Source organism: Mirounga leonina, unplaced genomic scaffold, assembly GCF_011800145.1.
Source record: "Mirounga leonina isolate KUSES-001 unplaced genomic scaffold, KU_Mleo_1.0 Mir_180, whole genome shotgun sequence".
In the NCBI taxonomy this organism is placed as follows: Eukaryota; Metazoa; Chordata; class Mammalia; order Carnivora; family Phocidae; genus Mirounga; species Mirounga leonina.
The window spans coordinates 26,560,738-26,581,159 of record NW_023270469.1 but is presented as its reverse complement, the minus strand read 5'-3'; the positions used below and the strand labels follow the sequence as shown (position 1 = coordinate 26,581,159).

Genomic DNA, 20,422 nt, shown 5'->3' with positions numbered 1-20,422 from the left:
TGGGCTCAAACCCCAGACCTGCTACTTACTAGCTCTGAGACCTTAGGCACTGCACTTAACCTCTCTAGCTCTCAGTTTTCTCATCTGCAAAGTGGGTACCGAAGCAGTGACTGCCTCTTAGAGTCTGTAATGGAAGAACCCAATTCAGTGTCTTACCTCCTTTACTTCAGCCCTGACACTTCTGGTGGGTTTCTCCCCACACCAAGCCATTCTCTGTGACCTCCATCCTGTGGGCCAACACAGGGCTTGGCCTGACAGGCTACGTCACCTCCTGACACACCTGCCCCTTGTCCAGGTGCCTGTTGACAGCCTGCCCTTGCCTTCTCCATGTCTCAGCTCCAAGTTTGGTGATGTTACCTCTCTTTCCTTCCTTTTTTCTCTAATCCCTACCGCATTAGCGTCACTTGCCATAAAGAGAAAATACTGTTGAATGAATAAAATAAATAAAGCAGTGTTGGTAAGTCTGGGCCACCTGCTCCAGCCCTGACCCTAGCTTTCAACCGGCCACCTGCTCTGTCTTTGTCTTAGCGGGAGATCTGCAAATGTCAGAAAGATGTTACAGACGTGCTGGCACCAAGCGGGACTTTCTGCCTGATGGAAGGAGAGTTTCAGAGGGGCTCGCTTCCCCCCTCTAAACCACCTCCCAGACACACTGGTGGTCTTGGTGGCAGAAGGGGCCCATTCTGAGTGCATTTATCCTTCCCACGGGGACTCTGTCTCGAGACAGCCAGGGACGTGCCGGGATGGAGGTCCTGAAGGAGAAAGTGGAGGAGGAGGAGGAGGCCGAGCGGGAAGAGGCAGCCGAGAGGGGCGAGAAGATGATGAGGCCCGTGGAGATGCGGAGGGAGGAACCGCCCATGACGCAGGAGATGCTCAGAGACCTGGAGAAGAAGCTGTCAGAGATTGAGATCGTCATCCCAGAGCAGCCCTCGTGCGTGTCGGGGTTGGGGGTGGGGGGCTCCGGGCCGGGCAGCCCTGGCGAGGGTCAGACCAGGGCCAGGCAAAAGAAGAGCCAGACAGAATAGCGGCGCCAGGGTTGGGAGGCAGGACCGGGTGTAGAGGGAAGCAGATTCGAGTGAGGGCTCTGCTTTCTGTCCGCCTGGGCCGAGTCCCCTCTCTGCCCCTCAGGAGCTGTGTGACCCCTGACAAGTCACTCAGCCTCTCTGGGCCTCTGTTCCCTTCTCTATTTAAAAGGGCACATGATAATAGTGATATCCCTCCTGGGCAGTTGTGAGGAGTACAGGAGGAAGGGATACAGCCAGCTACGGTGGGTGGATGGTTGGCTCCCCGTGGGCCAGGCCTAGCCTCACCCGGGCTAATGCCTCCCCTCTTGTGGGCACAGGATCATTACCAAGGACACTTTCGACATCTCCAAGCTCCCCCTCTCCTACCAAAGCAACACGCTCAAGGAGGAGCATTTGCTGCAGGTGGCAGACAATTTCGCCCGTCAGTATAGCCACCTGTGCCCGGACCGCGTGCCCCTCTTCCTGCACCCGCTGAACGAGTGCGAAGTGCCCGTAAGGCAGGGTTGTGGAGGGGTGGGCAGGGGCTGGAGGGCGGAGGGAGGTGGGCCAAAGCTCGTGCGTCAGAGCTTATATCTGGGGACAGCATAAACTCAAATGCCAGTGGGCCCCAGCAGGCTCGATGTGAATCACCCCGGGGGGCTGGTGGTGGCCTGGAGACCCCACGCCCAACTAAGGGGCGGCTGGACCCCTGGCGCAGTTTCCAACCCCCGACACCAGCTCTGTCCCGGGAAGGGCAGAGAAATAAGATGAAATGGACTGGGACCTGAGCCCTGGCCTCCTTCCTTCCAGCCCCGGGACCCAGGCACGTCCTGAGTCTCTCCGGGCCTCAGTTTCTCCATCAGTAGATGGAATGGCAGAGGATAAAAGCAAGATTTACACAACAGCCGCCCACAGGCTGTCGGGGACTCACAGGCTGTTTTACTTGGTCCACATGGTGATGTTGAACATTTGTATGAGCTGCCAGCATGTGAAATTCAGCGACCATACAGGTCCCTGCTCCCCCCTCCTCTTGAGCCGGTAATCCCGCATGCGTTTCAGCTGCTGCGATCAGCCAGCCTGCCCGGGTGGGGCCATGGCAGATCCTGTGCTGGCAGGCCTTCCTCACATCTACAGGGAGACCCTGGAGGTGCCGTCTGGGACCCCAGACCACGGGGCCCGGGGGGACAGAAGCCCCTCGGTCAAGAGCCAGACAGACCAGCACTGCTATTGCCTGTGAACCTGAGCAAGTCAGCTCACCTCCCAGAGCCTCAGTTTCCCCACCTGCCAGTGGGCCTGACATCCAGGGCCGTTGGGGTGTGAGGAGGTGGTGCCTGGTCCGGCAGCGCTGAGTGGGGTGCAAGCTCATTCTATATGAATAAGAATATGAATAAGCTGGAGGGGTGTTGGGGGAACCCTTTCTCCAACTCCTGAGGCACTGAGTGGAGCCTGAGGCCCAGAGAGGCCTAGAGAGCCTTCTCCACTCCCTCCCCACCCAGGGCTCTGGCTTCCAGGGAGCGCCGGCCTCCCCCAGGTAGAATGCCCTCTCTGGGGCCTGTGATCTCTCCCCTTGCAGAAGTTCGTGAGCACAACCATCCGGCCCACGCTGATGCCCTACCCCGAGCTCTACAACTGGGACAGCTGTGCCCAGTTTGTCTCAGACTTCCTCTCCATGGTGCCCCTGCCTGACCCCCTTCAGCCGGTAAGTGCCACCCCAGGCTGCATCCTTAGGCCCTTGAGGCTTAGGATGAGAAGCCAGGGAGGTAGGGAGAAGGGGGCTCAGTGAGGCTCAGGCTAAAGCCCATAGTCTATCTGGTTTGAGTCCCTCAGAGCTCACCCTCCCACCGGGGTGGGGAGTGGGGAAATGGGCCCAGAGAGGGATGGCCACTTGCCTGAGGTCACACAGCAAGCCTGGTCTCCTGGCTCCTACCTCTTTGCCTCCTTTGCTTCCTTCTGCCTTCAGAGTCTTCCTTTCAAGATTTCAGGAGATAGGGAAAGGAGAGAGGGGGAGGGCCCTGCTGCCCGTGACCCCCGGCCCCATCTTTGGGCTTCCGTCCAGCTCAGTCTGTTTCCCAACTGAGAATGGAGGGAGCAAGGGAGAAAGGGACAGGTATACAGTGGAGAACTGAGAAAAGGGAAGAGAAGGAAAGGATCAGAAGAGAAGGTGAGGAGGACTTTGGAATAAAAACCATTAAATGACCAATCAGAGAGCATTAGACGAGAAGCTTCCATCATCCAGAGGGTCTTTCCCATCAGGAGGTCCACGGCCACTTAAAATTACGGGCAAATGTGGAATGTATTTTCTACACACGGGCCGTGGCTCCCCTCCCATTCTTAGCAGGCTCCCCAACCTGACAAAGCAGGGGAGCCCGGGGAGGGATGGGGGGTCCAGCCTGTGCACTGGCCCTAATGCCCCGCTGCTGGCCGGTGGGGAGGGCGGGTGGGGCCACGGGGCTGGCCGAACTGACCAGCCGTCTGCGGCCAGCCCTCGTACCTGTACTCCCCGACCGCGGTGCTCACGCACCAGAAGGGGAACTGCTTCGACTTCAGCACGCTGCTCTGCTCCCTGCTCCTCGGCGCCGGCTACAATGCCTACTGCGTCAACGGCTACGGGTCGCAGGACCTGTGCCAAATGGACCTGACGCGGGACGTGTGCCCGCTCACCATGAAGCACAAGGAGGTACGCAGGGCTCAGGCTGCCCTGGGAGGGCACAGGTGCTCTGCTGGAGGGAGGCACCAGGTGGGAGTCTTGCTCCCTCAGGTCCGTTGTCCCAACTCCTGTCCCATTAACGCAGTGCGTCCCCTTGGCTCCTGGCCCTGCCTGGCCACGCACCAAGCAGCTGCAGGCTGTCCTGGTGAGTCTGTCCCCGGCACCTAGGCACACACAGCCCAGCTCTCCAAACCGCGGTCGCCCCTTCCCTTGTCGTACCTCACTTTCAGCTACTGTTCCCCACGGGGTGAATGCTGTGAGTGCTGCATGGCTTGTCTTACTTCTGTCAGATTTACCCGACTCGTGGGATAAAAATCCACGCAGCCGCTTTCATGTAAGGAAAAACCAGACAGATGGACAGACATTTTTGTTTGCTCTTTTTTCCCTCCACCCCTTCAATTTAAAAGCCCCCCTCACTTTTAAAAAGATTTATTTATTTATCTGAGAGAGAGTTGGGGTGGGGAGAGGGGCAGAGGGAGAGAGAGAATCCCAAGCGGACTCCCCATGGAGTCTGATGCGAGGCTCAGTCTCAAGACCCTGAGATCATGACCTGAGCCAAAAACAAGAGTTGGATGCTTAACCTACCCAGGCACCCCCTCAAAAGGCCCCTTTTTAACAGCAAAAAATTATCACCAACCCTCCAGCAGGTGCGGGTCGTGTTTTTCTCTCTGCTGACCGACCGCCCCCAAATGGCCAGAGGCTGCTGGGGACACAGGAAAGACTTTTTTTTTTTAAGATTTTATTTATTCATTTGAGAGAGAGAGAGCATGCATAAGCAGGGGGAGAGGCAGAGGGAGAAGGAGAAGCAGATTCCCTCCTGAGGGGGGCTTGATCCCAGGACCTGGAGATCATGACCTGAGCCGAAGGCAGACACTTAACCATCTGAGCCATCCAGGTGCGCCAAGAAACACTCTTAATTTAATTTTAGGAATCAAAAAGCAACTTTTTGCATTTGAGAAATAGCCACAGTACAGACAAAAATGCTGTTTGTGGACTGGACTGACTCCAGGACTCTGTGATCAGAGTCAAGCCCCCGGGGGTGTCTGCATCTCAGGGCAGAGGACCCAGGGGCCTGCGGCATCCAGCAGGTTGCAAGTGCACCTGTGTCACACGTGGGTGAGCACCATGGGGGCCCTGGCACAGGTGCTCCGGTGGAGGGAGGCATCAGGTACGAGTCTTGCTCCCTCAGGTCCGCCTGCCCCAGGAAGATGGAACAAAACCTCATTGCGTTTGGCTGCACAGTCCTGTAAGCTCACACATGGGCCTCTTACATCAGCCAAAATTTTAATAACTCAAATGATATAATAGCCACTAGATGCCGAGAACTTTCGGGTCTATAAACCACTTTTGTGTCCATTGACTTGGTTGCTCCTCCCAGTAACGCTGTGTGGTGGGCATTATCACTCCTATTTTGCAGACGAGTATGTAGAGATTGACAGAGAGATGGGACAACGTGGCTGAAGCTGCCTGGCTGGTCAATGGAGACCCAGGGGCTGAGGCTCCCCCTGGCTGACTCTAAGCTGCAGAGATTCACCATTTTCCCCTCCTCACTGTCACAGGCCCCCGTGACATCTGCAGCCTCTGCGATGTTCTGCCCTGAGCACTTTTCTTGCCACCCAGCACACGTTCGTACGCACATGCACGCTCGCACACATGCACACAGGCTTTCTTCTCCTTCCTAGCCCAGCAAACTCTTAAGTCAGCATGTGAAACCCTCCAATGACAGAATCTGGGAAATCCAACTCCCGACAATTCGCCCACTTTCTAGGTCGGATCCAGATCGTAGTCTGTAAGGGCTGTGGGCAACGAAGGGGAGCAAATCACATCTCCCAATCTCTGCTGTGCCTGGCACCTCACATGGGCGTGTTCCTGTCTTTGCTTCTCAGAACAAGCCTGGGGAAAAGGTTCTTACTGGTCCCATCCCATTCTACAGAAGGGCCTGAAGTTAGGGACATGGGAGCTGAGACTCCTGCATTTAGGGCCAGAAAGCCTGTGGGCGGGGGGGTTGCTCCAGAGCAGCTGTGACCTCCTGGTCCGAGGGGCGGGCGATGCAGGGCAGCTGATCCTTTTTCTCTCGTTGGGTGACAGGTGGTCCAGGAGGAAGAAAAGGTACCACCTAAGAAGTACGCCATTAAACCGCCCAGAGATCTGAGCAGCAGGTTTGAGCAGGAGCAGGAGATGAAGAAGCAGCAGGAGATCAAAGTGGAGGAGGAGAAGCGGCGGAAGGAGGAGGAACAACGCCTCCTGGTGGGTCCACATCCTCAGCCCCCGTGCTCAGCTCTCCAGGAGAGGCGGCTAGCGACTGAGAACGGACACAGGTCGGGGAGGGGATGTGTTCGTGGACCCCAGGTCAAATCCCCTCCTCCATACCCTTTCATCCCCATCTCTGCCCAGCAATGTGGGGATCTCTCATTGGTGGTCAGCCAGCTTCTGCGATGGATTTCTAATATCAGAGAGCTCTGTTGCGTGAGGCCGCCCATTCGTTCTATGCTGGGCTCTGATATTCTCCTGGTTCCAGACTCTTTCCCTAAAGACCTACCTGCAAACACTCCCCATCCATCCTCCCAGCTCTGCATCCTCCCATTCATCCTCCCAGCTCTGCATCCTCCTATCCATCCTCCCATCTATCTTCCCTGCTCTGCATCCTCCCATCCATCCATCCTTGTTCTGCATCCTCCCATCCATTCTCCCGGCTCTCATTTCATCCATCCATACTCTCATCTCTCCCCCTCTCCCACTCTTTTCCTCCCTCCCTCCCTTTCCTTTCCTTCCATGTAGTATTTGTTGAGCATCTCCTCTCGTCCAGGCTCTGTGGATGTAATAATGAACATGACACAGTCACCCTTCTTCCAGAGGGAAGCAGACAAGGAAGCCACACAGTGCCCCCTACCTTCCTTTGGATGAAATCTCATCCAGAATGGCAACGCAGAAAGCCAGTAAATCCCAGATACTCTAGGGCCCCAAAAGGCCCAGTTTGTAAACTACAGATAAACTCAGACTCTCCCACTGTATCAATAAGAAGACAGGCTCAGAAGTGGGGTGATGTCCTCAAGGTCATGCAGCCAGCCAAACCTGCACCCTGGACCACAACTCAGCTCTCCTGCTGGTTCCCCAGCCCTGGGGAGATGTTTGGGCCCCTGGCACCCCCTTCCCACCCATCGGCCCATGGTCACCCACCTTTCCTGTGCAGGAGGTGGAGAAAGCAAAGATCGACCCCCTGCATGGCCTACGGGTACACGCCTGGGTCCTGGTGCTGTCGGGGAAGCGTGAGGTGCCTGAGAGCTTTTTCATCGACCCATTCACGGGGCGCAGCTACAGCACCCGGGATGACCACTTCCTGGGCATTGAGAGCCTCTGGAACCATAAGAACTACTGGGTCAACATGCAGGACTGCTGGAACGGCTGCAAGGTACTGGGCCCGGGGCGGGGCGGGTGAGACAGGCAGTCCTGGGATGGGGGTGGGGGTGGGGGTGGGGGGTCCCCTGGGGGGCGAGCTGGCTGCCACAGAGTTCCAGAATTTCCCCATAGCTGAGCCCCCTAGCCCACTCCTTTGTCCATACATAACAATTCTAATATTAGTGTCTCTCTTTTGATGTGTGTAGCCTTATAAAATGTGGATTGTTAGTTTGTATGAATGATTTTTTTAAAAAACAATGTATTGAAGTGCAACATACATGCAGAAAAGTGCATTCCTCCTAAGTGTACATTTCAATGAATTCCCATAAATATATATATGCATATACACATACATATATGCGTGTGTCTGTGTGTATACATATATATAAAACTCAGTGCCACTTAACATAAATTAGAAATACATGCACATGTTTGGGGGAGGGTCATAACTGGACACAAGAGGGCTTTCTGGAATATGGGCGATGTGTTATTTCTTGATCTGGGTGCAGGCAAGCAGGGTGTGTCCAATTTACGGAAATTCATTGAGCCGTACACCTGAGTTCAGGTAGGCTGGATGAAAAACAGGTGGGAGCCCCACCCCACCGAAGAGAAATTCCCACCTGCTGCCTCCGTGCAATTCCTCGTGTGCCTGCCTAGTTCCCTCCTCCCCGGCACGGGTAAAAACCGTGAGGCGGCCCTTTTTCAAACCCTCCATTTCCCTGTCCCGTAAAATCCTGCTGGCTTCCATCTGCTCTGAACACTGCTTGGGACGCTCCCCTGACCGTGCAGGATAACCTCCACACTCAGGCCTATCCCAGGCCAGAGAGTTGTCAAGTCTCACGGAGACCAACAGCGGGATTTCTTCACGGGGAGTCTGGATGATGGGGCGGGCCTCAGTTTCCCTGTTGAAATGAGGAGGTGGGTGTGCGCTCTCGGAGGCTGCCGGGAGCCGACATTCTGCTCCTCTGAGACCCAAGCACGGGTCCCTCCTCTACTCTGGGTACAGCTGTTCCCTGTGGAACAGGGGGGGGTGTGCTGGCTGTGGGGCACACTCAGCTGGTCCTTCCCCCATCAGGACTTGGTCTTTGACCTGGGAGACCCTGTGAGGTGGGAGTACCTGCTCCTGGGGACTGATAAGGCCCACCTGTCTGTGGCTGAGGACGAGGAGGACGGGATGAATGATGATGAAGATGTGGAGAATCTGGTGGGTCTCAGTGGCTTGGGGCCGGGCGGTGGGATGGGGCTTCATACCCTGTCTCGTTTCAGGCCAACCTGACCAATTCCCCACCCTGTGTATGTGTATTGGGGGGTGGGGGGATGGGCCAGAGAGACTGATTATAGATTTCCCAAAGCAGAGGGGCCTGGACCATGCTCTCATTTTATATAGATGGGCAAACTAAGACCCAGACAGGTCCACTGACCTGCCCAGGACCCCCCAGTGGGGTAGGGAAGGGCTGGGACTTGCATCTGGGTCTCCTGGCCCACATAGAGTCCACCCTGGTTGATGGTTGCCCTGTTTCTGTAAAGGGCATGTCCCCAGCAATAGGGGTGATAAGACCTTGACCACAAGCCCTGGGCTCACTTCCAGGCCTTCCTGCATAGCCACCATGATCCCCCTCACATGCTTCCAGGCTTTTCTTGTCTCTCCTCTCAGCCCTTCATTGGTCTGGGGCCTTCCCCATGGCATCAGCATCCTTCTCCCATCTCCTAGTCAGGAGCCCTTCCAGGAGGTCCCCTCGAGGACCTGTGCCTGGGGGTCAGGGGCCCAGAGGCCTTAGCTCTTGGCTGTGACATCTTGGGCAAACTTCCCAATCATGGAGAGCTTCATCATACATCATCTGTATGTAAAATGGGTGGGGGGGCGAATGGGATCAATTATATCCACAGTAACAGGACTAGGGCTATCAGGTGGCTAGAGTTTGCCTTAACCAAGTACCACACACTGAGGGGCTTAAACAACAGAAATTAATTTTCTCAGTTCTGGAGGCTGGAGGTCCAAGATCAAGGTGTCAGCCTGCTGGCTTCTTCTGAGGCACCTCTCCTTAGCTTGTAGATGGCTGTCTCTGTTTCTTCACATGATCTTTCTGTATGTCTGTCTTCATCTCCCCTTTAAGCAAGGACACCAGTCACATTGGATTATGGCCTACCCTAATGACCTCATTTTAACTTAACTACCTCTTGAAAGATCCTATCTCCAAATATAGTTACCTTCTGCGGTCCTGCGGCTCAGGACATGATTGGGTGGACAAAATTCAGCCCAGTAGGCACTTAACCTGAATTAGCAGGAGCTTAGCCTGAATTAACTTGTCCAAATCTTTACAACCACCTGATGAGGGGGGTGTTAGTGTTATTGTTTATGATTATCATCATCCCGTTTTACAGATGGGAAGACTTACAGAGGGGGGAAGTAACTTACCCAAAGGTCAATGGCCAGTGAGTGGCAGAGCTAGGGCTCGAACCGGAGATCTGACTGGCTCCCAAGGGTGGGTTCTGAACAGTGACTCTGTTCTCTATCCTCCGGACAGCTCGGGGATAAAATGAGACCTTGCTGTGAGGAGCTTGATACAGCATCCTCATTTCTGGAAACCGGAGAGCCTCCCTGGCAGTAAATCTCCGGGCACAGGCGCCCCCTGCTGGCCTCCAGTTGTGAGCAATGTTTGTGGAAGAGTTTTAAATTAGGAAAAACTCTTTGAGGTTTCTGTGGTTACCCAGCTTGAGGACCATTTGTGTGAAGAGGGCCTTATTTTACAGACAGGCAAACTAAGGCTCGAAAAGGAAAACAAAAACAAAAAAACAGTAGCAAGGCAGTGTCTCAAGTGGCTTATATACATTCTATCCGTTAATCCTCCCCTGGGTCTGGTTAACAGGTAGGAAACAGGCTCAGGGCAGTTAAGGGACTTACTTGCCCAGAACCCCTAGCTGGTATGGGCTGGGTCCTGGAGGGTGGGGCTTGGGGGCACCTGACTCCAGAAGCCTCCTTCTTAAGGAAGGACCTGTGGCTGTGCCTGGTGCCCATGCTGACTGACCGAAGATTGGGCACACAGGGCAGGGGATTGCTGTCCTAGCCAGGTGAGTCGAGGGAGGGCTCCTGAACCACCACCTCTTCCTCTTTACCAGGTCAGAACCACCCGGGACCTCTGGCTCCCCTGGGGGAGCTGACAGCCACTGTGGCTTGGCCCTGGGGGGCAAGACAGAGGCTCTGCCTCTAGCTTCCACTCCAAGGCCCAGCCCTGACAAGAGCCTGCCCCCTCCCCACCTCTCCCAACAGGGCAAGGAGGATGAGGATAAGAGTTTCGACATGCCGTCCTCATGGGTGGAGAAGATTGAGATCTCCCCTGAAGGTATTTGTGCATTTGTATTCCCCCGCCTCCCCAGGACCAGTTCAGGGGGAGTCAGCAGAGGCTGCCCCAGCCCCTCATTTCCACCCCTCCTGCCTTCTGTTGCACCCAGGTGCACCCTGGTCTGAGCAGGGACTCTGTTCCCCCTCCTTCCTGCCTCAGGCACTCAGCCCTGTGGCTGAGGGCCTGATACGGGTCTGGTGTGCAGGAGGGGGCTCGGTTAACCTGAGCTGGGTGATGGAGTGTGGGTAATAAAGGAGGGAGGACCAGGACACAGTCCTTCCCCTCACCAACCCCCAAGGAGGAGGCCAAGCAGCATAGTACCCAGATGGCACAGGGGTGTGGAGGTGTCAGGACCAGGGAGGAGCGGGCCGAGAAAGCAGCAGGGCAGGGACACTGGAGTTCCATGCCAGCATGTAGTGGCCATTGAGGCTCCTGTCTAGGAGTGCCTTGGCCCACAGGGAGGGCACAGGCTATTCCAACAGAGTGGGAAGGGCTAGAGAGGGCATCATGGGAACCAGGGGAGGAGCACCCGGCCCAGCCCCCTGGTTTCGGAGGCTGGGAGTAGGTGGGCAGGAAGGGCTTCCAGGAGGAGGAGGAGCCGGAGCTAAGTTCTGAGGGATCAGAAGTCAGCCCAATAAGGGCAGGAGGGGATGGTGTTTCCGGCAGAGAGAGCTACCCGGGCAGAAGCTGGGCAGTGAGTGAGTGGCATGGTCGGGCACTGCTCCCGTGCTCAGGCTCAAACCTGAGAACTGCCCCAGGGCAGGAGCTGCCCTGCTGACCACCTCCCTCTGCTGCCCTGGAGTGGGCCTGGGGCCCGGAGGAGTTTAGCGCAGTGACCGGAGGAGCAGCTGGGCAGTCGGTCCTCTGGTCCCCTCATCTGGGGAGGAGGGACCCCAGCCCACTCTGTCTGCAGTGTTCGAGACCCGCTGCCCAAATGGGAAGAAGGTGATCCAGTACAAGAGGGCGAAGCTGGAGAAGTGGGCGCCGTATCTCAACAGCAACGGCCTCGTGTGCCGCCTCACCACCTACGAGGACTTGGAGTGTAAGGCGGGCAGCCCCGGCTGCGGGGGCAGGAGAGCTGGGTTCCCCAGCGCGCTGTGTGACCTTGGGCACGTCACTGCCAGTCTCTTGGTGTGAGTGTGGGCCCCGCTGGCCTCTGTGTGCTGGGAAGGGGGGGGACAGAGGCTGGGGGAGCTGGCCTGGCTGCAGCAAGCACCGATCGGGCCCCACAGGTACCAAGACTTTGGAGATAAAGGAGTGGTACCAGAACCGGGAGGACATGCTAGAGCTGAAACACATCAACAAGAGCACAGGCCTGAATATCGACTACTTCAAGCCAGGTCATCCCCAGGCTCTGCGTGGTGAGTGGGCCCCACTGCCAGTCCAGCGGGGAGCCCAGGATGTGGCAAGCAACAGAAACAGAAAACCCCTCCTGCCTAAGCAAATCAGATGTGTGGGAAGTGAGGGGAAGCACAGAAAATCCAGGGAAATGTGACAAATGTCCCTCCAGGAAAGTCAAAAACCAGGGCCACATGCCCATTCTGTGGTTAGGGCTGGGCACACAGTAGGGGCCACATTTGAAGGGGTCAGAATGCTGAGTAACAAAACCAACAAATGTCCCCACAAGGTCGATGCAGAGGGCAGAGGTGTGGCCATGAGCCCAAGAGGTGGGGAAGTGAGGGAAGGATATGTCTTGAGAGAGAATCAACAGCCTTAACCAAGGATGCACAAAAGAAAAACATAGTGTCAATATATATCTTAAAAAATGATCGATCTCACTTGGTGGTCGAAATATAAGGAAGGAAGGAAGGAAGGAAATCAATAAGGGACCATTTCACAAGCCTCATGTTGCAAAGATGACAAAAATGGTCCCACAAGGCATGAGCAAAGCAGCAGAGAGCTGCTCCCTGTCCCTACTGATGGGACAGCAAATTGGCACAACTTTTCCAGAAAGCAGTTGGGCAAAATAATAATAGCTTTAAAATATGTACACTTTGGGGAGCCCGGGTGGCTCAGGTTATGATCCCGGAGTCCTGGGATCAAGCCCCACATTGGGTTCCCTGCTCAGCAGAGAGTCTGCTTCTCCCTCTGCCCCTCACCCCACTCATGCTCTCCCTCTCTCTCTCTCTCTCAAATAATAAAATCTTAAAAAAAATATATATATATGCTTTTTGACCAGCAGTGCTACTGCTGAGAATTTGTCCCGAGCAAATAATGGGCAAGAATTTAAAAATGCATGCTGCAGATGTTCACCATGGTGTTGTTTATAATAACAAAAAGGTTAGAAACAACCTAAACACCCAGCAGTGGGGCATTGGTTACATAACTCCTGCTCATCCATGAGCATTCATGGACAATGCCTTGCTCCTGGGGCCTGGGGTCGGGTTCTCCAGCCAGTGGCCAGTGTACCTGGTCTCACTGCGCTGACTTTCGGGACCCCGCCTCCCACCGCAGTGCACTCCTACAAGTCCATGCAACCTGAGATGGACCGCGTCATGGAGTTTTACGAAACGGCCCGTGTGGACGGCCTGATAAAGCGGGAGGAGACGCCCAAGACAATGACAGAGTACTACCAGGGACGGACTGACTTCCTCTCCTACCGCCACGTGGATTTCGGGGACAGGGTCAAGAAGCTGGCTCTGAACAGCGCGGAGTCAAACCCCCGGCCAATGGTGGTGAGCTCTCTCTCCGGCAGGCTAAGGTCACCCTGGGATGGGGACAGCTCCAACTCTGGAGCCGCATCTTTCCCAAGGGCCCTGTCCTGTTTTGCAGTCCTGAGGCTGCCTGATGCCAGACTGGGCCAGGAGTGTGTTATTTCCTTACTATTATAATAAGTCACGCTCAGAAGGGTGTCTCTCAGATATTATCATGTCTTAATAGGTTTGGTTCGGGGAGTCTTTAACTTATTTGAAGTGTGTGTGTGTGTGTGTGTGTGTGTGTGTGTGAAGGTAGAATCCCTGTATCATTCCCTTAACATTTTTAGTATATGTGCTGCCGAAGCGAGCACTCACTCCCTTAACATTAAATTGTGCACTTTTTTGTCTACATCATTACAAATGGATGGTTTGGCAACTGTGTTTAATGGCTCCTGTATACCAAAGGAGCTCTTCCTAGCAGTAAGGAATGTTTAGTGATAAAGCAGCGTGCCTGGAGAGGTGGTGAGCTCCCCATCTCTGGAGGTGAGCAAATAGACTCCTGTGGAGAGAGCTAGAGAAGAAATGCAGCCCCACACAGGGCTGAGGTGGCTGGGCCATGGGAGGCTGTTGTCTGGCTAGGAAGGGCTGCTCCACATAAACTCCCCCAAAGACCCCAGAGCCCAGTGTCCCTGAGTGTCCTTTACTTCCGCCCTCAGGGCCGCGCACAGAAATCCCCTTTCCCACCTCCCATCCTGTGATGTTCTGGCCTCCCAGAAAATCACAGAGCGGTTCTCGCGCAACCCCGAGAAGCCCGCGGATGAGGACGTGGCCGAGCGCGTGTTTCTGACCCCGGAGGAGCGCATCCAGGTGCGCTACCACTGCTGGGACGACCACATCACGGCCTCCAAGCGCGAGTTCCTGCGGCGCGCGGAGGTGGACAGCAAGGGCAACAAGATCATCATGACGCCGGACATGTGTATCAGCTTTGAGGTGGTCTGGGGGCTGTGCCTGGCAGGGTGGGCTGGGGTGGGTGAGGAGAAGGTCCCGGGGCCCTCTGTGCCGCCCCGCCACTTGGGAACACTGGGATGGAAATGCATGCTTCCCAGTCCGGAAGTTCATCTCCGCTCCTTGGGAAAATCATGAGCTCCCATCTGGGGCCCCTCGTCTCTGCAGCTCCTCTGAAAATCTTCCCCTTTCCTACCAAGAAAGACCACCCAGCAGGCCAAGACTACTCCTTATGTCCCTTCCCCCCCAGTCCTGGACAGAGCTGTCCCCAGATCCCGGGACCAACACTGGAGTAGGAAGAGGGTCCTAGTCCTACCACCTCTGTGGGGCTGGCTTTCCTCATTTAAACCCTCCCCCTCCTGCCACGTTCCTTAGTCCCTCTGAGCCCCCAGTTCATCGTCTTTTATTATCTGTGTTTTTATAGATGTGAAGAAGAAACTGAGGCCCAGAGAGGTTAAGCTAGTTGCTCGTTGTCACACAGCTAGAAAATGGCAGAGGAAGATTTGAACCCAAGCAGTCTGGCTCCAGAGTCTGCCTACCACCTTAGCCATTGCTGCGACCCCCATCACTGTGTCACTGTGCTTGTTGTCGTCCCAGGTGGAACCCACGGAGCACACCAAGAAGCTGCTCTACCAGTACGAGGCCATGATGAAGCTGAAGAACGAGGAGAAGTTGTCCAGACATCAGGCCTGGGAGTCGGAGCTGGAGGTGGTCCCATGGGAGTGTGGGCAGGTGGGAGGTGGTGAGGGTGGAGGGTGTCTTAACCATGCTCTCCCCCACTTCCTGATTCAGGTGCTAGAGATCCTGAAGCTTCGAGAGGAGGAGGAGGAGGTGCACGCCCTGACCATCTCCATCTATGACACCAAACGCAATGAGAAGAGCAAAGAGTATCGGGAGGCCATGGTAAGCCTTACTACCTGGCCCTGGCCTTGGCTTTTCCTGGACCCCCCCCGCCCCAGGTCTCCAAGGTGGTGAGGATGATTAGGGACTCTACCAGGAAGCCCTTTATAGGGGATGACGCTCCTGATGTCAGTGTGGTCATCCATCCACAAGGTCATCCTTGTGGTCATCCTTGCTGAGCGGCCATTTCTCTGATGAACACCAAAGAGCATGCAGGATCCAGATCAGGTCTCCCCCACACCCCTGCCACCTCCAGGGGTTATGGCCAAGCCGAGGCCTCTACTGCATGGGGACAGAAGGAAAATCCTGTACCCACCTCCACCTAGGCCTCCCCTCAAGGTCAGGACCTGGGCCCATAACCCCAGCGAGCAGACTCTGGCCATAGCCTGGGTTCTCGGGCACCTGCCGCACAGGACATTTGGGTTACACCCTCAGGCTGCAAGTCGCAGCTGGGGTTTTCAGGGCCAGCTTCTAAATCCCCTACACCAACCAAGTAGAGATTTCTAAAAATAGTTTGGGGTTGGCAAGGCAGGACAGGGCATTAGATAACTGGTTCTCAGACTCCGGGGAATGGGGGCTGAGCCCCACATCTCCAACCTCACTGACCATCATCTGCCAACACAGGCCATAAGGCCCCAGGTGAAAAGGCGGGGGAGTTACTGGCAGCTTTTGATTTAACATTGCTATAACCACCATTTATTACCATTTATTGCACAAGCATGTGCTGAGCGTGAGTAATGCGCTGAGGCTCAGGCAGAGAGACGTGACACGTAAGACAGAGTTGGCTATGAGGGACAACACAGAGGTCCCCTCTGATGCCTCAGTCCCAGAGGCGCCAGGCTCCGGGATCTGGATTTAAGGCCTCATGGGGGGTCGTCACGTGTTGCGGAGCTGGTCCGGGGGTTTCTGCAGCCCGCGCTGGCACCCTGACTCCGCCAACACCGCCCACAGGAGCGCGTGATGCACGAGGAGCACCTGCGGCAGGTGGAGGCCCAGCTGGACTACCTGGCTCCGTTCCTGGCCCAGCTCCCGCCGGGAGAGAAGCTGACGCGCTGGCAGGCCATGCGGGTCAAGGACGAGTGCCTCAGTGACTTCAAGCAGCGGCTCATCGACAAGGCCAACCTCATCCAGGCCCGTTTTGAGAAGGTGCAGCCTGGGCCCCCCTCCGGGTCCGCATCCAGAAAATGGACCCGGGGCTGTCTGCTCACCATCCCCAACACTTGGGAGGGACTGGTGAGGGGATGAATATTATCAGTGCTCAGAGTTGCCAAAAGGCGGAGTTGTCCTTCCTCGTTCTTGCTTGTTGGGTGGAAAGGTGGATGGGGGGGTGGGTGACATGGGTGGGTGGATGGAAGGAGGGTGCATTACAACAACTCCTAGTCTTTGTCCCATTTCTTTCTGCTACATGCCATGTGATTTGCATGCATTATCCCACTTAATCTTCACAACAAGCTCTATGCTGTGCGCCAGGGGCGTGTAATGCCCTTCATTTGCAGACAAGCTCTGAAAACGTTGGAAACTTGTTCACAAGGCAGTCTCTGTCTTGAGCCTTGCTCCTCCTGGACACGATATCCCTCTAAACATGTCCCCACTGGCTCCCACGCGAGACATTTTGTGGCCCCCGCCTCTGCCGCTCTGGCTTCTGTGGGTGGTGGCAGCGGGGCCAGCCCTCCTGAGGCTGCCCAGGGACCAGCGGGATTTTGGGGGGCAGCCTGGGTGAGGGCCAGCCCTCTTCAACCCCACCTGCTCGCTCTCCGCATCCGCAGGAGACCCAGGAGCTGCAGAAGAAGCAGCAGTGGTACCAGGAGAACCAGGTGACCTTGACGGCCGAGGACGAGGACTGGTACCTGAGTTACTGCTCTCAGGCCATGTTCCGCATCCGCATCCTGGAACAGCGGCTCAACCGGTGAGGCGGGGTGGGGAGCCGGGAGAGGACCCTCGGGAGGCTGGGGTGGAGCTTTGTGAGCCCTCACCACCTCCTGTTCCTCCCTCTGATTTCAGCCACAAGGAGCTGGCCCCACTCAAGTACCTGGCTCTGGAGGAAAAGCTCCACAAGGACCCACGCCTGGTGGAGTTCCTGAAAGTCTTTGTTTGATGCTTGGCCGAAGCTGCCAGAGCAAGAACCCGCCCCCACGGCCTGGCCCCTGTGCGCTCTACAGCCAGCGATGACCTTTCCCTCCGGTGCCCGACCTCACCGCCACCCCGCCTCCCAGCAGCCCTGTCTCTCCTGCTTCTTATGACTTTCCTGTAAATAAACACACTTTTCTTTCTTTCTTTCTTTTTTATGATGTTCAGTTAGCCAACATATGGTATATCATTAGTTTTTGATGTAGTGTTCAACGATTCATTAGTTGCGTATAAACACACTTTTCTTTTTTTTTTTTTTTAAAGATGTTATTTATTTATTTGAGAGAGAGAATAGAGAGAGCACGAGATGGGGGAGGGTCAGAGGGAGAAGCAGGCTCCCCGCTGAGCAGGGAGCCCGATGTGGGACTCGATCCCAGGACTCCAGGATCATGACCTGAGCCGAAGGCAGTCGCTTAACCAACTGAGCCACCCAGGCGCCCTAAACACACTTTTCATTTGCCGTCTGTACCTCATGTTTCACAAGTTCCAGCGGAGGCTTCTTCTCCTTCCCTTCTTTGTCTATAGCCTGAGACTCCCCCCCGCCCTTCCCCACCCACCTTGGCCCCTTTCCTCAATTGCTCCCTCTCCTTCCCACCATTGGAATGTTGAGTCTTTGCGGCACCTCTGCAGATGGTCCCGCGGCCACCTTCAAACAACTGGTTAGATCTCAACAACGTGGCTAGGGTGGCCCAGATGACAGAGTGCGAGTGGCAAGGCCAAGGTGCATGCTCCAGAACTTGGGAGTTCCACATTAGACTGCAAAGAACAGCATCCCAGCTCCGCATCTTACCAGCCACTATGTAGCCATCTGTGAAATGGGATGGCACTGTTGTCTTAAATAAGACTTGTAAAGCAGACAGGACCGGAAGTGGCACGTAGAAAGCACTCAATGTTAGCTTAAAAAGTTGCCAATAAACACATGAAAGGGTCAAATTCATTAGTCAACCGGGATATGAAATGCCACCACACACCCACTAGTATGCATAAAATGAGTAAGAGTTGGGAGGATGAGAAGCAACTGGAACTCTCAAATAGCTTTCCCAGTGGAAGGGTCAGTCTATACAACCACTTTGGAAAACTGGCTGTATCTAGTAAAACTAAACTTTGGCTCAATTCTGCTCCTAGGTTCTGCTCCATCCACCCACCCATCCACCCTCCCCCATCCATTTATTCATCCATCCATTCAGTGACCAAGAATGATGAACAACTCAATCAAGATGCACATATACATCCACTAAAAGGCAGGTACTAGAATGTTCATGGCAGCAGCAGTATTAGTACCAAGCTGGAAACGACCCAGATGCCCATCAATAGTAGAATGGAGACATAAATTGTGGTCTTGAGACCTATTTGGTTGTCATAACTGGTATGAGAATGGTACTGGCAGCTAGTGTGTAGAGGCTGGGCATGCTGCTCAACATCCTGCAAACATCTACAAGGCACAGGAAAGCTCCCTGAAAAAGAGTGATCTAGCCTAAAATATCAGTAATAGGTTACAAAACATGAATGAACTATAACCACAAGGAATAACACATTGGGTTCCTCATATGCAATATCAAAAGATCCCAGATACAAAAAAGTACATGCTGCATGATTCCATTTATATATATAAAAAAAAAAAACAACAGGCAAATTAATTAATTGATGGCATCAGAATAGTCTCTCTTGGGGTGTAAGGGAGCACAACGGGGGCTTCTGGGATGCTAGGAATGTTCTTCTGGACCTGAGCATGTTCAGTTTGTGAAAACTCACTTTTACACTTATAGTACATGCTCTGTGGGGTAGGTATATTATACTTCAATATGAAGTGTTTTAAAATGCTTATCCTGAACCTAATCAAGCTTTAACTTCCATTTAGCAAAAAATTCAGAGGGAAAGAAACAAGGTAAATGACACTAGCAGGAAACAGTGAGACAAAAATCATAACATAGAGCAATCTACAAGGTAAAAGGCCCAATCAATCTCTTCAAAAGATCAATGTCATTTAAAAAAAAAAAAAAATGAGGGACTGAAACAGAATGAGCTTAAAAGAGCCAAGTGTGGTGAATCTTGTTTATTTCCGAGTTAGGAAAAAAACCCTTTATATAGCTTTTGGGGATGATTGGGGAAATCTGGACTGGATTTCAGAGAATTCTGTTTTCTTTGGTGTGGGGATACAATGGTTGTGTAGGACAAGGGCCTTATTTTTAAGAGGTACATGCTCAGTATTTCGTGTCATTTAGGGGTAAAATGTCTTGATGTCGACAACTTTCACATCGCTCAAAGAAAACACCTACATGGTGCAAAGCAAATATGGAAAACCTTAGCAAGTGTTGGGTTATCCACCAGGTGCACTGTACTATTAAACTATTATACATCATCGTAGAATTCTTTCAAGTTTCTCTGTGGAGCTTTTCACAATAAAAAGTTGAGGGGGAAATACAGAGTGGACAGGCTTGATCGGATTTTATTCTGCTAATCTAGTTCTCTTTTGATAGTGCCCATATACGTCTCTCAACCCACTCCCCAAAAGCACAACGTGAGGGGTGGACCTTCTGCCTCTCTCTGGGAGTGAGTGCAGTTCAGTGGAGAAACCCACAGACTTTGCTTTAACACCAAGGGTTCAAGTCCGACACCATTCTTTTTGGTCGTGTGGCCTATTACAAGCGCCTTAAATCCTGGCCTCAGTTTCCTTATCCGTAAATGGGAACAGGATTCCTACTCTTAGAGTTGTCGGAGGCGTTACGAGAGATCAAGCTGCTCCGAGCTGCAGTGATAGGCTGGCGGATAAACGGGGAGCTTCGGGGGTCTTTAGGCACCAGGCCCTGGGCACCTCCTGTGGGGTCCAGTCCCTCCTAAGCGGCTCCCGAGCGGCCCAACCACGTGTGGGGCCCAGGCTCCAGCCAGTTACGGCCGTTCCCTAAGCCCACCCTACCCACGAGGCCAATAAAGCCGGACTTCCTCGGATTTCTAGTTGGTGGTCCTTTTAAGGGAGCAGCCCACTCATCCATTCACCGACACCGCAGCCGTGGTGCAGCGCTCCGGGGCTCCGCTCGCGGCTCGGACCCGGGATCAGTCTCCGTCTCCCTGGAGGTCTCCTGTCTGAGCCAAAGAAGAGGGGCAAAGTCCTGAGGCCACTGCAGCACCCCTCCCGACTAAAGGGAAGAAGTAGGAACTATAGCAAAGGGCGAAGACCTCGTCGCCTCCTTGCCCCACGCCAAGATGGAAGGTCCGCGGCTTCACGCTGCTCCTGACGTTCCCTTCCCATTGGCTACCTGGGAATTGTTTTCCAATAAGGCGAGCGCTTATTGGTTAAATAGGGACGGT

The 20,422-nt window shown here is 54.4% G+C and overlaps 1 protein-coding gene across 1 annotated transcript; it reads left to right on the top strand.

Annotated features, from left to right (window-relative positions):
• The first annotated feature begins 743 nt into the window (after window positions 1–743).
• Window positions 744–17,084, top strand: DRC7 (dynein regulatory complex subunit 7). The gene is made up of 17 exons (XM_035025331.1): window positions 744–931; window positions 1,343–1,517; window positions 2,578–2,703; window positions 3,487–3,681; window positions 5,800–5,958; window positions 6,902–7,120; window positions 8,183–8,311; window positions 10,376–10,448; window positions 11,362–11,490; window positions 11,681–11,809; window positions 12,903–13,123; window positions 13,859–14,074; window positions 14,687–14,797; window positions 14,882–14,992; window positions 15,941–16,135; window positions 16,756–16,895; window positions 16,991–17,084. The coding sequence occupies exons 1-17, from the start codon at window positions 744–746 to the stop codon at window positions 17,082–17,084; spliced, it is 2,610 nt and encodes an 869-aa protein (XP_034881222.1).
• The last annotated feature ends 3,338 nt before the right edge of the window (window positions 17,085–20,422 follow it).

Bases quoted from the DNA above. Each gene is read 5' to 3' on its own strand.
- DRC7 (XM_035025331.1), top strand. From the start codon at position 744: ATGGAGGTCCTGAAGGAGAAAGTGGAGGAGGAGGAGGAGGCCGAGCGG. The intron at 10,449-11,361 runs GTATTTGTGCAT...CTCTGTCTGCAG, and splicing joins GATTGAGATCTCCCCTGAAG to TGTTCGAGACCCGCTGCCCA. The intron at 14,993-15,940 runs GTAAGCCTTACT...CACCGCCCACAG, and splicing joins AAGAGTATCGGGAGGCCATG to GAGCGCGTGATGCACGAGGA.